The 20406-nt window shown below is 30.0% G+C and overlaps 1 protein-coding gene across 3 annotated transcripts in view; it reads right to left on the minus strand.

Moving 5' to 3' along the window:
* Positions 1-806: 806 nt before the first annotated feature.
* LOC143249840 (serine/threonine-protein kinase mig-15-like) overlaps positions 807-20406 on the minus strand; it is a 97704-nt gene continuing 78104 nt past the window's right edge. For 2 of the 3 annotated variants that reach the window (XM_076500388.1, XM_076500404.1), the window contains exons 20-27: positions 18992-19220; positions 18094-18305; positions 13141-13207; positions 11931-12181; positions 10832-10910; positions 7942-8022; positions 6883-7022; positions 807-2669 (exon numbers count right to left, since the gene is read on the minus strand). In XM_076500388.1, coding sequence (XP_076356503.1) covers positions 2586-2669; positions 6883-7022; positions 7942-8022; positions 10832-10910; positions 11931-12181; positions 13141-13207; positions 18094-18305; positions 18992-19220 — 1143 coding nt within the window. In that variant the 3' untranslated portion in view covers positions 807-2585. The remainder of the gene's footprint in view (positions 2670-6882; positions 7023-7941; positions 8023-10831; positions 10911-11930; positions 12182-13140; positions 13208-18093; positions 18306-18991; positions 19221-20406) is intronic. The other variant, XM_076500397.1, reaches the window with a different exon arrangement.

A 20406-nucleotide genomic window follows, 5' to 3' on the forward strand; every position in this document is an offset into this window, starting at 1 on the left:
ACAAAAAGATAAGTTTAATAAGGAACCTAATCAATCAAATACCATAATAATATATCACGATTATTAGACAAATTTATAAAACATGTAAATCTGTATTTAAATTACAAATGCAGTGGATTTTAAAACTTTCTCAGATAATGTAGACGAACTTCCTTGTTTTAATATCTGGTAATAATCAATTTATTGACTAATGTAAAGTCAATAAACTATAGAAATTTTATAATACTTCCAAACCATGGTGTTTAAGGATATAATTGAGCAGTAATGCAAGTTGTTATATGAAAACTGGGTGTTTGGTACTTCCGAACCTGTACGTGAGATGGGTTACACATGAACAGCCAGATAAGACCCTAAATTCACAAACAGCTATTCTAGTTTATACCTTTTCACCAGAAGAAGAGAAGAACAATCAGCAAGTGACACACACATTGCATATGCAGTTTCTTCTAATAGTAGGACTGACTGTCTCAGTTCAACACCTCCACAGCTGAAAGTATATGGAGCATGTCCAGCAGCATACTGAAACTTCAGTAACCTGACAATCATAAGGCTGTACCTGGCTTGTAGAAACATTTGTCCAGGTGACTACAAATTTGTGTAAAAAACCAAATTTATGTTTAGATTAAAATGACCAGCATCTTAGGTTACTGAAATAAGGATCTATTGTTTTACAATACTAACATATAGTAATGTAGAGAGCTTATTTATTTTGGTGTTTTATGTTACTTAATCCCAACTAAAGTTAATTTTTTGTCTGATATCAAAATCTGTTATTGTACATAAAAAAAACTAATCAAATTAACAAATTTTCTAAACAAACCATTTTTATTCAGAAATAAGTAACAGTGACAGCACTCTCAGTAAAACCAGCTTTGTAGAAACCAATAGACATGAAATAGAAAAGTATAATTTACCTCAGCAAAAGGACAAACAAAGAATGTGTAAATTAGCAGATATTTAAAGTATCGCAGATCAGTATCACATGTTTATTGATGCTTACATGATTCATTACAAAAAAAAAGACTACACTGACCCTTTTAACCTTTTGATAATGTTTCATATTTTACCCTGCGTTAAATATTTACCATTCCCTGTGAATTATATGAAAAGATTTTACCAATCACAATTGTAAGTTTCAGAATGTTAGCTTAAAACTTAGTCATGTAAAACTAGCCTTGAGAAAGGCTAACATATCTTGAGACAGTGACATTAAATTGAAAAAAAAAAAACTATGAAGCTTTGACCTTCAAAGTTTAACCAAAAGTGCTTTTCTCTGACCCAATCATGTATGTTACAACTTTTTTTTGTAAAGATATTAAAAAGGTTTCGTTTTGGAAGCTTGTTTTTATATTAATGCAATCAATGTACCTCTATACATTTCAATTTTACAAACAGGTGAGAACACTGAAAGTTAAAAAAAAACAAACAAACAAAATTTCCATGGAAACAATTAGCAAAAACATCATTCCCAACAGTGTAAAATCTTGAAATAAATAGTGCTAGTCATTAAAAACAACATACTTTCAAAGTAGTAATGTGAAGAGTGTTTATCTATGTATTCAACTGATATGTATGATAAGTAAGTTTATTTTCACTATCACGATTTTTTTTTTTTTTTTTCCAAATAGAAATTAGCAGAATAATATTGTAATGGTGGGTCACAGTACATTGTACTATAATATGAAAAACTAAATTCCACAGAATTCTACTGATATCTGTGAATATTGGGCTGTTTTGTGAATATGAATAGTTAAAGGATTATATCTGGGTTAATGTTGTTTTGCAAAATACAACGATTTTAAATAACTGCTACAAACTAGTATGATAAATATTATTCAAAGGATTAAGAACACAGATCTGCACTCTCACAGAAACTTTTTTATATAATTGTTACACCAATTCTGAAATATAAAGAAATGTTCTTATTAGTAAAGATTAAAACCTTAACTGTCATTAGTTTGTAATTTGTCAGCTAGAAGAAAAATGAGACTAGGAACAGTAAGTATATTAAAATTATTAACTTGAAGTTATTTGTAATCTATATTTAATTTGTAGTTTAATCAATAAAATCCACAAATGTCAAATTGATATGTCAAACATTTGTATTCAGTTCTCTGCAAACTAGGCTCACCATAATAAATAGTACAAGGTTACTGAGATAAATTTTTTAGTGTGGAATCTTTTTCAGCACACTATGTATTATTTCATTTTTTGTTTTTGTAAATTATTACATAAGTAGACAAAGTTCAAAGTTAGGCTTGAGTTTAATAACCAATGGTTATGAGATGAGTTCCACCATTAAAGAAATACAGCAATATTTACATAGCATATAGGCAATCATTCGTACAAAACACACACACACACACTCAGCTTTATGTGTTTGGCATTTCATGAACATTTACAAAAAAAATTAAACAAAATGACTAAGCTCGAATCTAGCTGGTAACAAAATAATGTTGCTTAGACATATCCCAGGCTGGAACAAATGATGGCAAGGAAGTATTCCACTTGAATAATGTTTGTTGACTTTGATGAAATATTTTTTGGTTTTTTTTTGCTTAATTGTGTCACCTTAGTTCTGCTGTCTACCAGTGAGCCATTCCTGGCTTGTTCAGGGTCATAAAATATATCTGGCATGATGACCCTCCTTTTGCTGAAGAAAAGAAAACCTGAAAATAAAACAGAATTACACATTTTCAAATGCACAAAATAAAACTACCACAAACTTTTTCAGGTATATATAACATTACTTAGTTCATTATTGCACTCTATTAATGTACTGTATTCTGAAAAATATGTTGTAGATAAGGAGTTTTATATTGAAATATAAAGATGTCTCTATCAAATAAACCATAAATGATGCTCCAGGGTGGTTATGGTCAGCAATAAAATTCATGGATTTTATAATGCTAAAATTGAGGGTTCATTTCTCTGCAGTGGCTAGGCTGAAGTTTGTTTTAGTGCATAGCTAGATAACAGACCAATAAACCAAACTGCACACAGCTAAACAAATATGCATTCCATTCTTGTTATTTTCAGAGGTGAAGATGTTACTTTAGAACACGTAACACTGAAACAAAAGTGTAATAAACTCCTGGTTAAGTATAATGTATTCAATCAAGTTAATGGAGCCACAACTGGCAAAAAAGATAACCTGTAAATTTTGGAGTTTTTTCACCACCTTTGTGTTATGGTATTCAGTACAAAAGTAGGAAAAAAAGTGATTCAGTAACACAACTTGTACAAATGGGCAATTCAGTCATTATAATCACATACCTGTGACTTTAGCTTATCCAAGATATTCAATTTTTTTTTCAGATCATCTTAATTAATTATTTTCCTACGTAGTTAGATATTTATCTTATAATATTTTGAAGTTTTAGCTGTTCTGCCATGTATGTCTTATTCTCAATGTAGTACCTATAAGTAATCACTAGTTTTTCATGATGCCTGCACAAAATACCTTCTAAACTTGGAATACAGTTTAAGAACTTTTTCAATACTTAAAAACTTAATCTTGTGAATCTAGCAAGTTAATTACTGCTAGTTTAAACTGGTGGTATCCAGCCATAAATTAGTTTTAAGAAAAACTGTTCAAGTCACATGTCTAATAATGGCTGGAGTGAAAAATTTGCTAATAATTTCATAAATCTAAACATATCTTACTTTTACATCAGTTTTTTTTAAAAACTAGGAATTGATGTACAGGAAGCTTATAAGTTCATATCATTCTATTTTGCCCCCTGCTAGTACAGCGGTATGTCTTTGGATTTACAACGCTAAAATCAGGGGTTCGATTTCCCTCGGTGGGCTGAGCAGATGGCCCTTTGTGGCTTTGCTATATGAAAAACACACACTCATTCTATTTTTCTTCACATTTTTCTAATACTGTATACTTTTGTGAATGTGTATTTAGGTGTGAAGAATTCTGAGTTTTCTATTTGATAAGAATAAGTCACACTATCCACATGTAACAATTCCTGTTCCAGCACCTGAAGTAATTGAAACTCAATGGATGCTGACTTTTAACAATTATAAATTTAAAAAAAAGCAACATCACTGTAAACTGTTTTTTGAGTGAAATATGCTGCTAAAAATTATGTTTTGAACCAAGTTCTCCAGGAATAGAAACAACAATTTGTACAATGTTGATGGAGTTCTCAGCAAAGTAACTTGTCAGGAACTTACCAATATTATAAACTCACTGCTACTTCATGATAAAAAATAAATCATCTTTCAGGAACCTGAAAAACTGTTATGAAATACAAGCTTTTGAATTTATGGAAATTATATATTTTTGTTAGAACTGAGGTCAACCTTTACTATATTACTTGCAACAACATATTATATAATTGAACTTCTATACAGTTTTTTTTTTCTGTTGTTGAATAAGACTTGGGTTAATTTTTAAAGCAATCTTCTACAATACTCTCTAGTGCTTACACAGTAATTATCTCGAAAACTGATTTCTGGTTCCTTACAATTTTCTTGTATTATCTTACTCATCTGAGCTATAGTATTAGCTTACTGTTTACAAGTTTTTTTAATGTGTTAACTTTTACGCAAGAGTTTAGTAAAAAGAACTGCAGACAGCCATGCTGAAATGAAACTGAAGTATCAAATATTCTACTTCTTTATACAAATGATAAGACTTCTTTCTTTAGGTTGTTTATAAAGAAATAGTCAATGCTTTGCCCACTTGTCAAAACTCACATTTCCCAAAAACTAAAGTAAGCAGAATTTTTTCCAATTTAAGTTTCAAAGATATCATCCACTTCTGGCCACGTGTAATTATAACAGTTGTTTGCTATTTTACTATGGTTATATTAGAAAGCAACTTTTTAACTTGTCTTGCTAAAAATCATGTAAAAATAATATTGATACTTGGGTATTAGGATTGTGTGTATCTTTATATATCTCTGAACAAAGAGTTGTCATTTAAACATTTATACAAAGCATATATTTAAGCACACGCAATTCTCAAGCATATAGATTTATCAAATACATACAAAGATGAATATGAAAGAAAGAGAATAAAGTTTAGTATTTAAGGACATTCAATAAGTCCAGTTCACTTCTTTGCTCTTTTTTCTTATGCTTTCATATTTTTTGAGTAAAGTTTTATTTATACGTCTCTCTAATGTTAGATTTCATATTCACATGCAAACTAATACTACATATACACTTTTATTTTGTGCTACACATAAATGAACTAGAAATGAAGTAATAATTTGAATTGTTTGACACTTTTGGGGTTCGTAATATTACATAAACTTTCGGTACAAATAATTTCCAATAATTATTTTATGTTCTTTCTCTTTTAACTCCTTTAAGTAATTAAAAAGGCATCAACTGATCAAGAATCTTGAATATGAGACAGATTCAAAACAAATGAACTTTTAAGCACACAATTATACTAAACATATTTAACTGAACAATTATTCCTAAAATCTACTTATAAAAGCTTGATATTTTTTGAAGTCAAGATACGATTAAACTGAGTGCATGTATCCAGAGTCTTAACTACTTTTGCTTACTGAAATAGTGTATCACAATTTTTTTTTTTTTTTTCATGTAATAAGTAAAGCTCCATTTTGTTATGAACAAATAAATGCCTTAAGATTTATGGAGGACTTTGTAACAATTTAAATAATGTAAATACAGATATTTATATACAAATAATTCTCTTTTAAAACATTTTAAGACATGATGTCTAAACACATACTGCGTTTTTTTTTTCCTGTATGAGATCCTTAATAAAAAATTTGATTGCTATTACTGCACAGAACATTAATAAGCAGTGACTAATTAACACACACATGCTAAAATAATCCAGGACATCTTTATCCCAAAATCAGTTTAATACAGCGTTCAAAAGCAGGGATAACTATGCAATAAATTATAATAATTGGTTGAAACACGCAGTCAGTTATATTTTTTACTAAAATAAAAAATGACAAAATTATTATGTAAGTAAGCCTGAAAAACTAATTTTAAAAACTGAAAGTTTAAGATGTCTACAAATGTTACATGAAATTTTTCACAGTTGTATCTCCCAGTTTCTAAGAAAACTATTATGTAAATAAGCCTGAAAAACTAATATTTTAAAAACTGAAAGTTTAGGATGTCTACAAATGTTACATGAGATTTCTCACAATTGTATCTCTGTTTCTAAGAAAACTACAACTGCTGGACACATATAGGAAATAGAAGATGTATTACTTTGGGGAGATAGATATGAGAGAATGTTTGGCAGAGATTCTGAAAGGTGAAATCAAAGGAAGAAAAGAAAGAAGCAAGCAGAAACTCATTTAGCTTGATGACATTAAATAATGATCAGACATAATAGTTTTTACTGATGCAGGCAGAAAAAACAGAAAATGTAGAACCATGGTTGCCAGTCCTCAGAACACTACAACTGATTGGTCTTTGTTTCTTTCAGTGACTGAAGCATACAGTCTTTGTTAAAATATAGTAATCCTTTGCAAGTTTATATTCCAACTGCTTATCATCAATAAATACAAGTAAGTCAGCAAATATTTAGTTGATAATTCACTTGTTAGTTCACTGTTTGGATGAAATCTACAATCCTCTCTCCCAACTTGTCAAGAGTTGCAACTGCATCTTGTAAATAACATCCTTATACTTTCCCATGAAAAGAAATACAAAGGTGTGAATTTGGTAGCCATGGGCTAAGCCCTCCTTTACTAATCTAGTGACTTTGAAAAGTTCTTTTCAAAACCCCCCTCACATAAAGTCTGAAGTGCAGGGGCATTTCATCCTACTATAGCAGCATAATTTCAAGCTGGTCTTCAACCCTACATAACATTCATAGACACCTTATACTCAGCATGAACAAGACTAAATTAGCTAACACCTCACCTTGTCATTTCTTTCACAGAGAAATTTTAATTTCTGAGATTTTTTGTGCATAAATACTCCATCAAGCAGCCCCGTTTCCACATTTCGAATCTCAATAGCTTTGTTGCCCCATCCCATCACCTGTCCTGTCCCAATGTAAGCTGAAAAAAATTAACATAAATCAATAACGAAAAATAAAATAAAAAATAAATTCTTATACAAAAATTAATTTTGTACAAAGGAATGTAAGAAATGTATGGATCATGAATTACAACCTGAAATACACAGACAAATATTCCAGATACAAACATAGCTAAAATTACTTCTCCACAAAATCTGTAGTTTATAAAAGTTGTAGCTGCATTTTTTTCTGTCATTATCATACTTCTCAAGGGTAATAAAATATTAAGTGACAGTTGTTAATCTGTTTTATAAGAAATTTAATCTACACACATAAATACACACACACACATTGTCTGTTAAACAAAATTTAGTTTTATTCACAAAATATACTTTCATATACTAACTATATGCTACATTTAACTAAAACTCTTCATTGACTGATATTAATATTTTTTTACTTACGCTGTACCAAATGATCATGCTTTCCTTATAAATAACTGAATGTAACATAAACAAAGTACATGTGTTTAATTCCCCAAGCTTTAGCAGTTCCCCTAAACCAAACTAACTGGCAGTTATTTTGATGAAAAATAATTATTACTCAAGAAATAATTAATCATCAATGGTGCTCGAATACTGAAAATCTTTCTTTGTCCTCCCCACAAAAAAAACCTTATACCTACTGACATTTTACATTTATTTTTTACTTACCAACTCATATTGAGACACCACTCATTAAATTATAAAGTGATTGTTAATGGTATATATGTATTAATATTTGGTGAGACTTCTCACACTAAAGCACTAATTTTTTTCATACTTATCACACTTATTAACTAGCATTAACATTTTGAACAAAGTAAAACAACATTTATATAAACAGGCAATAGTCTCCAATTTACATTGGGATTTCCTTGATGAAAAAATAATGTTGGTGCTAACAGTTATAAAACTTACCAACTGATGTTGGCATTTCTCCCCACTGAAGAACTATGTTTTTACTGACTCTTCCATATGTGTTAACATAGACACCCTCATCTAAATAAACAGAAATTTAAACTTATTACACTGTTTTGTATGAAAATAATTTCTAATTTGAATGTGTTCTTAATGTGAAATAACTGGATATATAATCACAAACCTTGCTATAAACCTAGTTGTGAGGACTACAAGATCTAGGATTTAATACCTACAGTAGACCTAACTTAATCTAGAGTATCTTCTTTGTAACAATTTACATAAGAAGTTTGATGTTATAAGTTCATAGATCATAATCACAACAATATTTCTCTATGATATACTTCTATGAAAAAAAAATTGAACAAACCAAAAAAAATATAGAGAATTATATTAAGAAGTTACAAATAACAATAAAAATATAAATTTAATTTCAATATTTCAGAATCTATATTCATTGGTTTTCTGTGAAAAAAATTAAATTATTTAATTATAATAAACTGCAAAATGTAATAAAATTCCACATTGATTATATCGATGGAAGGTTATCCTTTGCTATTTTCTAACTTGTGAAAGTCTTGAGAATAAAATGAAGAAAAATAGTCTAAGATGTATAATTTCTTCCTAAAATAAACATTGTATTGTTCAAGCTATCCACTAAATATAACTACAATACAATACAGCTTACTTCTGCCAGAAATACCTATAGGATGAAGTTAAAGACAAAAAGATGACACAATTTCTGGTCAACAGATTAGTTATCTCCAACAAACTTTCTTAGATTGACTATACTCATCTCACAATCCTGATAAAGGGATATACGATAGGAAAGTTATCTAGCAAAAACATACTTAGGACATAAAACTCAGAAAACTTTTACCAAGCACTCTCTCTAGTCTTGACCCAAACTGTTTGATTTTTAATTAAAACTTTGCTCAAGTAAAAGTTCTAAACTTTTCATCCATTCCCCTTCTCTCTTCAGTGGAGTGAACTATGCCAATTACCTAATTTAATACAGTTAACTTAGTGTCCCATTTACATTCTCAAATATCCTAACTTGGCCTTAGATGTTGTTAAAATCAGATTAAGAGAATTTAACCTTCTCTTATTAGTTATCACAAACCTCACTAACCTCAGTTTAGATTAATACTTGATCTTTCTTAAATTCTATCAAAATAAAAACATCATTGATCTGATCTAGCAAAGCCAATGACAATGTAGTTTTATATAAAATGAGTTTTATCTTCAAAACTACATTTTCTGCTGGATGATAAAACTAAATTCAAAAGTGTGAACTGTAACACCATGTGACTCACTCTACAATGTAAAGAGAAAATTCAACACAGCCTTCAAAATGTCAAATAGTGTAATTTCTCCCACTACCTTTGATTACTTCTACCCTTCTGGATAAAGTTCCATCACCTTAAAGTTAAATACAATTGAGTTATCTGTACACCCCATTGTTCCTGTGATTGGCTGTCATGCTTAAACTCTATATAAGTTTTGATTTTTATCTTATGCCTTTAACTATTTTTAGCTTCACCATTAAAGATTTGTTTCTTTATTATAAGAAGTCATTCAATTTTCCTTTGAAAACTATGTAGTGGTCAGGTTTGAAGTAACCTCCATTTTCATTAACATACCTTTTAACAAAACCAATTATATTTCTCTTACTTTTTTTTACTCCAAGACAATAACTTCACAAATGGTCTGAACCTATCATAGCTACAAAAAACAATCACTTTTTTCTCTTTAGGTTGTCACATCCACAAATGTTTTTGTTTTGATGACTAACAGACTGCCTTACTAGTTTTAGAACTGTGGACAATATATTCATTATTTTTTACTCACAAGAACATAAAAAATGTTCTTAATAGATCTAAACTCATGACATGCAAACACACAGTTCAACAGTGAGTTAGAAAATAAATTCTACTTTATTAGACATCCTTGTAAGAAGAATCCATAATCGTTTCTCTACATCTGTTTTTTTTACAAGGTTTTATTGAAAGACTACAGAGCCTACTTCAATTATTAGACTCACCCCACTAAAATAGTGTTCTTATACCACATCTTGAAACAAGATGGAAACCATTAGAGCTTGTTAGAAAACTCGCATGTAACTTCTTAAACATCAAGTTCCATCAGAAACCAAACATCCTAATGTTTCAAAACATCTCTACCTTGGAAAATAGGACCTATAAAATTTATCTAATTTACAACATGGTCAATACTACCAGCTTAAACTCAGAGTAAGTTTTGAAACATGTTTCAGATTAAAATATATTTCTGTACAAAGATGAACCATTATCTTCACACTCAGAAGTCATATACAAGTGCATGCACAGAGTCTATTATTTGTAATTATAAAAAGAACTGTATCATTTTTGAGTTTCAAAATTCCAAATTCAGGCAAATCCAACATAGAATTATTAATCAAATACATGCTACTAATCAACAAATGCAGTTCTACTGTTAATTACACTACTAGCCAATTACCATATAAAAACTGTTTCACTTATTCAGTTCTTTTTATTTGCTCCTAACTGCATTGCATTATAACATTGAATTTTAATTAGTAGGACTGAACATACAACTGTTTTTATAGAAAATCACTAAAGATGGGTTACATATAATCGAAAATGTTTGAAATTAAATTCTTATTTTCATTATCGTCATCTTGTTGAAATAACATTACCCTATGAAATGCCAATATTATTCTTTACTTCACATAATATGATGACTTGAATAATAGGGCACATGAAATGTTTTCAAATGCATTTCAGTATGAAATTTCAGACAGTTATTTTATTATGCTTACAATTAGTTTCTTTATAAATATACAACTAACTTAAAGTGGTATCAAGCAACATATGAATTTTTAACCTACTATCATAGCACAGTAGCAGCTGCATCCCTTTGGAGTTGGGCATGGTAACAATGATGTGAGGTGTAATAGGGCCTTGACTCTGTAACATTTCCAGTCCAGCATTAACACAAGTTATAAAAAACAATCGTTTATAACTATTGTCTACACTAGTATGTTTTATTTTCTTTTTTTCCTTAACATTTCCACAATTTCACAACAAGCTTTGAACAAAGAGCTAATTTTAACTTTTTTCATGTACAATACTGTAAAGAAAAGCAAAAGTATTGGCTAGTTTTAATATTAAGTAATTTAAGCATACATACTTTACTGATGTGACCACAGTTATGCAGAACAATTAATAAAAGAGGATATTATTTTTGAATATTTGATACAACAACAAGATTAGAGTTAACTGCTAAGGTTAGGTCTTTAATATGTTCAAGTAACATCAAAAGGATAAGTGTCTGAATAGTTTTAACTAAAAAAGAAGTCAGAGCTATTACTGTAGGTTGATTTATATTAATATTTAACAAAGTTACAATTCAAAGTTGGAAAATATTTTTAACTTTAGGGGAAATAAAATTTAATAGTGTAAATCAGCCTCATGGAAATGCTGATAAAATTAATTTTTACATATCACCTAAAGTTTTTTTAGCATAATTGCATATTATACAAGTTAACGTAATGTAACATGAACTACAAAGTATAGGATACTAAAGAGAAATTACTAAAAACTTAATCAATGCCAAAAACAAGTTGGATGTAATTTATTTAAGTTGAACTAAGTGGATCTGAATTAGCAAGTTAGACTACAAAATATAAGTAAGGAAAAAACAAAAAACAAAATGACACACACATTACTATCAGGAAGAAATATATATGTACTCATACGACTGCATATGATGTAAAGTAAGCATGCAAATAGTCTGGGCAAGAACAAGTAACTACAGTTTTAATAAACTGGAATACAGCCATTGAGCAATACTTCTATCCTCTATAGCTTATAGAGCTCCTAAATATGTTTTAATCTACCAATTTATATACAGCATTCTCAATTCCCATCAACAAAATATTAACCCTTATAAATTGTTTACCAACATGTTTGAAAAATCCAACTCACCTGAGCAGGGATATAAATATCATACACAGAACCTGAGTCAACATCAACTGCATGAAATCCTTCAGCTGACCCATATACTACTTTCAACCGGACGCCTTCTTCAATTGTCATGTCCACCAGAAGTGGTTTATGTACTAATTCTGAGAAGGACTTGAAGGCCATGAATTTGTGATAAGGTTTCGGTGCCCATGCATAGATCTCTATACTGTCTTGTAAAGCTATGACAAGGAATTTGATCCTTTCATATTTGACTGGAACAGAAAAACAAAACCTACTAAATATTTTATCATTTACATAACTATGTTAAAAAATGTACAACTCTGGAATCAAATGTATTAAATTAAGAAATGTAAATTTCAAACAAGTTAATTTATCAGTAATAAATATTACACTGAAAATGTTTTTGTGTAAATTACAAAAATTTATAATACTGTTTATTTTATTCAAGAAAAACAAGTTAAAATTGTTTCTAATAAATGTAAAAGAATCCCTAGCACAACTGCAACATTTCTTTCTAAGCATGTCATCCACTCTGTGACAAAAATCAATACTTGTTTAGTGATCATTCTTAAATATGAAATTTAATGACATTGGTAGATAAAAAAATGAAGAAATTAAATTTGGTTTACAAAGACATATTGACATGTCATAATTCATACATCAATAATTTTTTACGTACAATAATCTTCAGCATCTTTAAGCAACTAAGCACTTTTTTTGTTAGTTAAATAATCTTATTTCTTTTAACCAAAAATACATAAAAATTTGTACACAAGAAGCTTTGAAGATCTTATCTTAGTAACAAAATAAATGTGGATGTTAGTTCTTTAAATGCAAGCAGGTGCTACTATATTCTGATTTACTCATTGGTCTGTGACAACATCCAGTAACATTCATGTCTCTTTGGATGCAAACTAATCCAAACTATGTTATTATCCACCTTTTATAAACAAACGAGAAATTGTATAAGGTATGTAGGTAATTATTAGAACATAATGAAAATAATTATAGCAGAATGTGCAAAAATTATGGGTTTAAAAACTTAATGAAGAATAAATGTTACAAGTTATTATGCTTAATTTGTTTCAAGATAGAGTTCGAGTTTTGAGATAACTAAGTAAGTTATATTAACTACATGTAATTCAGAAAAATAACAAAATATATTTTGCTTGAAACATCAAATAATAAAATTTCAAAATTTCTGATTCACCTATTCTGAAATGAACTGCTCCCTGTAGTTCACCAACATTAATCCAACCACTTCTTTTTTCTAACTGCTGTCAAAGACAAAAAAAAACCAACAAAAACACTCAAAGTAACTATCTGAAAGCAATATACTAAAAATGTCACAAAACATATATGCTAAAATAGTGAAATTATCAAAAGAATTTCTATCACAACTCTAACAGGTCCAACTACATATTGTTCAATGCATGACTGTAGAACTTAATGGATATGTTCTTTTATATTAAAAATATTATTGTGCACAACCTAAATTATCCTATCTATTGTTCTTAGTAATAAAAATGTATAAGTAAGTAAAGAATACCAAGTTTACATTAACTTTTTCTATTTAAGTAGTAGTTTTGTTTTGCTTGCAATCAAAACATTGCCATTTACAAAAAAAATATTACATGAATAATGGTACTACTTGATAAAAATTTGAAACCCTATAGCACAAGTACTTTCCAAAAGTGGTCCTTTCTTCATCAGAAGAAAACTGAAAATTACTAAGCAAAGTGAAATGTGAGAAAGAGAATGACACTATGGTAGACTACCATAACATTTCCTTTACATTTTGAAGATTGCTGCAGATATGATTCATTTCCATCATGCATTGTAATGAGTAATGAGAATGTTAGACATAAAGAAGTTAAAACGTTCCTATTAAAAAAAAAAGAGTCAAATAAAGATGTGATATGAAGATAAGTTCTTATAAAGCAAGAAAATGTTGAGTAAACAGAACTACAGAAGATGAAGAAATAAACATAAAAACTATCATAATCAAATAATAAGTATTTAGAGACATTAGTTGGAAACATAAATTTAAGCAACATATGACAAAAGAAAATATAAACTATATGTCAAAGTGGGAAATAATTAATGGTTGAACTTCACAGATTTCCAGATCTAGATTTATTCCACAAGTTTGGATAGTATTTAAAATGGTAATCCAATAGCCTTCTTCCATTCTTCTATGAGTTTTAGTTTTGAAACATATAAGAATCACATCATTAATAGAATCATCAGGTTGACTGAAGTGTTTATTAGGCAGTGATTAAACCCAGGTGAAACAGTCTGGGTAAAATGTTCAGTTTCTTGAGGGTTAAAACTTTTAATGCTCCTAATCATCTGATTGAAATGTCAAAGTGGGTTAGAAAATGGAGTTCCACCTCTTTAAAAGTCCCAATTTAACCAAGGTCTCATATGATATTAACAGAATATTTACTTTTGTTAAAATGATCTCTAAGAGTTGTTTGGGTTCATTCTATGTACTGTGATTGCATTTTTCTCATACTGTATTAGTGTTGTGTAAGTAAGTTCTTTATTAATGTTAAAGGTTTTGGTCATGTTTGCCAGAAATAGTCAGTAATTGTAGGGGTTAAGTAACAAGATTTCCTTTCTTTTTTATATTTTGTGATATAACTGTAGTAAATGAAAATATTTGTCCAGAATAAGAAAAACATTTCTGAGAGTTTAAAATGACAGGTTATAACAAGAGAAATTATTTTTGGCTGTTTAGTATTACATTATTTAATGATGGATTTTTGTTAAGTTTTGTTTACTTTAGAATCTGTGTCAATTTCATTATATTTATATTATTAAATCATTCCAAGTTTGCACCTTTGGAAAGCTCTTGAATTTTAGGGTTTCATATTTTTGTTGTAAATTGACTTTTTGAGCTCACATATACCTCACATTATGTGTGTTTTGTGTGTTTTTCTTATAGCAAAGCCACATCAGGCTATCTGCTCAGCCCACTGAGGGAAATCGAAACCCTGATTTTAGCATTGTAAATCCAGAGACATACCGCTGTACTAGCAGGGGGCACCTTACATTATGAAAGTTATTTTTACATAAGTATACCCTTCTATTTCCTGACATAGATATTATAGGCGACTCTTTGGTCAAGTATCTACACGAATATTTATTAATGGATATCCAATCCTTTCAACATCCATTAGTGAAGCTAAAATAATGCCACAACTATAACCATTTCCTTTGCCAAGTCAATTCGATTATTGAAGATTCATTTTCAATCAGACTTTCAAGTCTGCTAAAGACTGCTTCTCAGAACTTACAATATCAAATCTCATATCTCTAGCTTCAGAAAATTAAACGTACTACCTTTAGTGCAAAACATAGATACGTAAACAGATACTTTTTATCTTATACTTTCAACATGCAAAGTGCACTAATCATACAGCTTAATAATATTCAGCATTTTAATGAACTTACTGAAAGCTCTTTGAACTCAACCCCTAATTTGCCTTCATTAATCACACAAATTTAATACCACTCACTGATTTTATCATGTGTTGGATTTTACTGATATTTTCTACATTAAATTCAAAAATTTTACTTCTCACAGTATTCTCTCAATTGTGTCTCTTTCAAATTATTCAAACCACCCCACTTGGTTGTTAATAACAGTGTTCCACCTTCACTTATCCAAACTCCACTATCTCTCCCACCTGACTGTAACTAACATTTCATACTCTAGCCCTCTGTTGCCCAATCATCTCATCTAATAACTTCTCCACTTTGACACAGCAGTCCTCCAAATCATTCTTTTGGTTCTTCTTGTGAAATCAACCCACATCACACTTTCTCCCCAATACCTACTTTTACAACTAACAATGAGCATTCTTCCCACATCTCAATGTCTTTTCTTCCATGCTCATAACACCTTCACTTTCCACTTCTCTATCTTTGAATCTACCCAAAACCAATGACACTGTAATTGTTGCAAGCTTTACACTATAATCTTCACCAAAAATTCTTCCACTGCTCTTGTAGAGCTTCTCCACCAAAACACTTTGGTCTACCTCCTAATGATCTTTAACCTAACTCATGTTTTATTCTAGATAATGAAATTGCTTTTATGGCCACTTGTAGTCTACAATCTCTCACTAGAAGAGGAAAACTTAATAACTTAAAGAACTGACTCATTCATCCCTTAAAATAATAATAAAATACAGCTTAGAAATAACAACACTTCCAACATTGTGACTGCTTCTAACAGCATTTTTAATGATTCAACCCTTTTAAAAAATATACCATGTTAGCAAATACCTTACTGAAACTATAAAAAATACCATACTGAGTAACTAAACTAAATGTTTAAAATCACTTCATTTTTCACTGGATATAAGCCCTCTCAAACTAAAGCACATGCAAATAATAATTGTGACTTCATAAGTCCTACAAGTAACAATCAACTCCCTCTCCAAGTTACCAACATGATTATTATTTCAGATGCAGAACTCAGTCTCCTCAACCAAAGTCTAGGCTTCTGTCTGAACAATAACTTTATTAATGAATCCAGATTCTTTCTGGCATTCACAAATTCTCTTGGAAGGTTAAAAAGTATTACCCTACTGATGATCACCATATTTCAACTTACAGAAAAAGAAAGAGTGTTTAGACATTTCCATTAACAAGAGAACCACGTTTTATAAAGCTGCAGAAAATGATATAATACAAACCTTAAAATCTTCCAAGCAATCTCACAATATTCAGAACCAACAAGAAACAACTGTGCTAAAGAATCTCAAATATAACAATAATATTATAATGAAGCTAGTGGACAAGGGTGGGGCTATTATTATTCTAAATAAAGATTATTAAATTGCTGAAGTTACTGCCAACCTTAAGAACATTAATTTCTTTTAGAAACATAGGACTCTACAGAGCTCAGTTTTCCAAAACCAATAATAAACTTAAAGAACTTCAAAACAAAAGAAAAAAAAGCAAACAAACCTTCCACCATTTGACATCCAAGCAGGTCTGTCTGGGAAGATTAAATCTCTTGTCAAAATACTTAAACCTAATAATCTCAGACATCTCATAATATTTAATACAAGCATAACCACTTTAAAGCTTTCTGTTTTATTGACCTGTACTCTCTCTTTTTATATAAAGAACATAATATGCTTTATAAATATTATAAAATAAACCAAAGCTAACATATATTTTCTCTGTGTACATGGGGGAAAATGTGAATTACACCCCACCATAGAATATATATAGTTATCGATGCAATAAAGCTTGTCACTTAAGCTGCAAGTTTCCAAAAACTACCAACTATTTTTCCAACAAATGTGACCAAAAACATTTTAAAATTGCAAAGAAAAAACTTGCAAAACATACAAAATCACCACTTTGTAGGACAGACACAAAGACTCTTTCAGTGTGTTTCAACAAACATAAATCTTCCCCCTAACACTGAAAAAGATCTCCCTGCAGCCTAACACTTCAACTAACCCAGTGATTCTCATAGGTATTGAAGTTGGTTTCAAAATTAAAGCTGATAAAGAAATGAAAGGGGCCTACTGCATTGCTAATTTAAATAACATTCAACCTTATGCAATAAGTCTAGACTATGGAATCAGTGATCTTCAATCTTTAATAGTTCCATGTTTAGCAAATAATTTCTTTCTTTCTCGTATGAGAGGTAAATTCTTTATTTTCACCTCTAATCTTTGTGTAAAGTTATTATTTAAATATGACAGTTTTCCATCATTTTTATTTATAATTTTATTTATTTAATGTTATCTTGTTAACTGGATTTCATATTGCATCTTTATCAATACCAAATAGTCTTGCTTGTCAAAATGAAACCTTCTTAACCTCTTTATGTGTGACATCTTCATTTACTGTCACATTGCACAATGTAAATGAACCACACTTGCAACAATTCCTTGAAAGCTAAGCAAAATATTTCGATGCAATTCTGGTGATCTACCATGACATCACTTCACCTTTTCTCACACTTCAGTCAGCTATTCAGTTGAGTCATTTTGACCAAAACATTTTGTATCTGGAGTATCACTGATCTTATCTTCCATTAAATAATCAGTTTTGTCCAAATTTTATATGGTGGAATAAACTACAAAAAAAAAAAAAAAAAAAGAGTTGTCAAACCCACACTTCTACCTACCCCATCAGTTCGTAAAATCTTGTTCTTCAGCCAGGACAGATAGTATACACGTACGCGTGACTTTCTCCCAGACAGTGTGACAAGAATGTTTTGGCCTTCAGATACTTCCATCTGCTGGAACCTCCTTCTGGTAATGAGATTGTAAACCTTCCCTTGGCCACTCCTGTCCAGCAGCATCAGACCATGCTCAGTTCCAATCAAAAGGTTAACACCTGTAATTCATCGATTAAGCATTAATGCTTTATTGATCTGAAAGGCTCAAACAAGTCTTACTATACAAATGAAGTTTTAAATAAAACACATCTAGGAATAAAACTGCTTTCTGTTTAACAATGACTAATGAGGCATCAGATCCTGGTTTAATCCACCCACCTCTCTCTTTCTAGTGTTATACATACATAGTTTATTGTGAGTTAAATGGTTACAAATAAGAATATATTCCTTGTCAATCATACAATAATCATTCATTTTCCTACCATATCTGACAAAGGGCAGTTGCTCAAATCATTGTTGCTAAATAAAGTAACAGCAAGGCAGAATTCAATGATCTATGAACTATCATTGTGCATCAAAATACAAGGCCTGATATCACATAAATATTTCAGTTGAGACACTTTCACTTACAATTATAATGTCACATTATGTACTCATTAATGTCACATTAAGCCTTTTGTGGAAATTCTAGAATGCATCTCTATGATAGCATACAGGTACTTTTCTAGTGTAACTGTTTCCAATGATTGCATGCCAGAACATAATCACTGGAAAACCATTTGCCAGAATTAAAACCATTGCATAAACTTAGTTTCAAAAAAAATAATTTACAAATCTATGGCCAACATAAGAATCTAATCAAATAAGTTTATATTCTGAATTTAATTAATTTTGAGCAACTCACCCCAAAGAGCTGCACACAAAATTTCAGAAGTGAACCTCTTCTTGTATTTTCTTATCTCAGGAGTATCAGTGGAAGTTTCATGAGAAGTGGGTGTCACATTAACATTAATGTGGGATTCTCTTCTTGGAGAAGGATTAGGTCCTCCACTACCAGCTCCAAACCCAAATGTTAGAAAGGAGCGCTGCTTATGCTGTAACTGAGGTGGAGTTTTGCTCACTGCTTGTCGGTACTACAAACAAAATGTAACAATTATAGCAATTTTTTTCTACTAGCTTAACATAACAAAATATCTAATAAAAAACAGTTTAATATTTAGTTATAATTATGTTGTAAATTTTTCCAACATTATTTGGATTTATAAAATATGTAATATTGGAAATTCTCTGACACTTAGGAAAAAAATAAAATGTTACTAAACAAGAAGAACTGTTATAACTATTTTGATTCTAATAAGCTTCATGAATCTTAAAATAACATTTTTAACTTTAATTCTATTCAACATACTTTATTAGTGATGCATGCAAAAATTAGTATAGATTTTATAAATGATGCAGATTAATTAGTTAAGTAATAATCTCTAACAGACTACTAAAGTACAAGGTTGTATATGTATGAAATAATCTAGTTTCAAAAATATTAAGGGCAAAAATCCAAACTATTGCTGCTAAACTGTACATTTTTTACCTATCCACAAAAAGAAGTCATGTTCATATCTTAGTGCTCTGCATAAGTGTGACTAAAACTTACAAAGTTTCCATAACCATTATGAGTTATTGGAAATAATCAGGGAAACATTTAATGAAATGAGAATGAAATGCAAATATTATGAGATTGGTACTTCTTTGTTGTATGCAAATGAACTGCACCACAGTACGGTTCCAATATCATTGTTTATACTGTGGTTGGCTATCATTCAACCAATCAAGCAGATCCACACCAGAGTGGAAAGTATGACTTTCTGTATTTTTTTTTTTAAACAGGCAATTATACTATTCCCAGGAGTAGTATGATAAAGGCATTCAAGGCTCCTAGGACAAAAATGCCACACAGTTACTAGGTAGAAATGAAAGTTTTGGCAACTAAAGACTACTCCTTGAAAAATATTGAGGTAAAATTTCATGTTTTAGTATGAGCTAGATAAAAATTCTGAAAGGAAGAGGGTATGTGAAGCTAGTGATATTGATAATAAATGGGTACAGCCCAAACTCTTCAAAAATGATGTTAAGTACCTTAGATTCTGCACATGACAACTTCTCCATTGATCTAAGTGTAAATACAGGTTTGAATGTTACCTCCAGAACAGAAAAGTATATATTAGAATGAAGTGGTTCCAATGAATGTGTAGCTGCTCAAAACCATTGTTAAGAGTTAGTCAAACCAAAATGCTGAAACAAGCAAACTTCAAACAATGAGAG

Source organism: Tachypleus tridentatus, chromosome 1, assembly GCF_004210375.1.
Source record: "Tachypleus tridentatus isolate NWPU-2018 chromosome 1, ASM421037v1, whole genome shotgun sequence".
Classification (NCBI taxonomy): domain Eukaryota; kingdom Metazoa; phylum Arthropoda; class Merostomata; order Xiphosura; family Limulidae; genus Tachypleus; species Tachypleus tridentatus.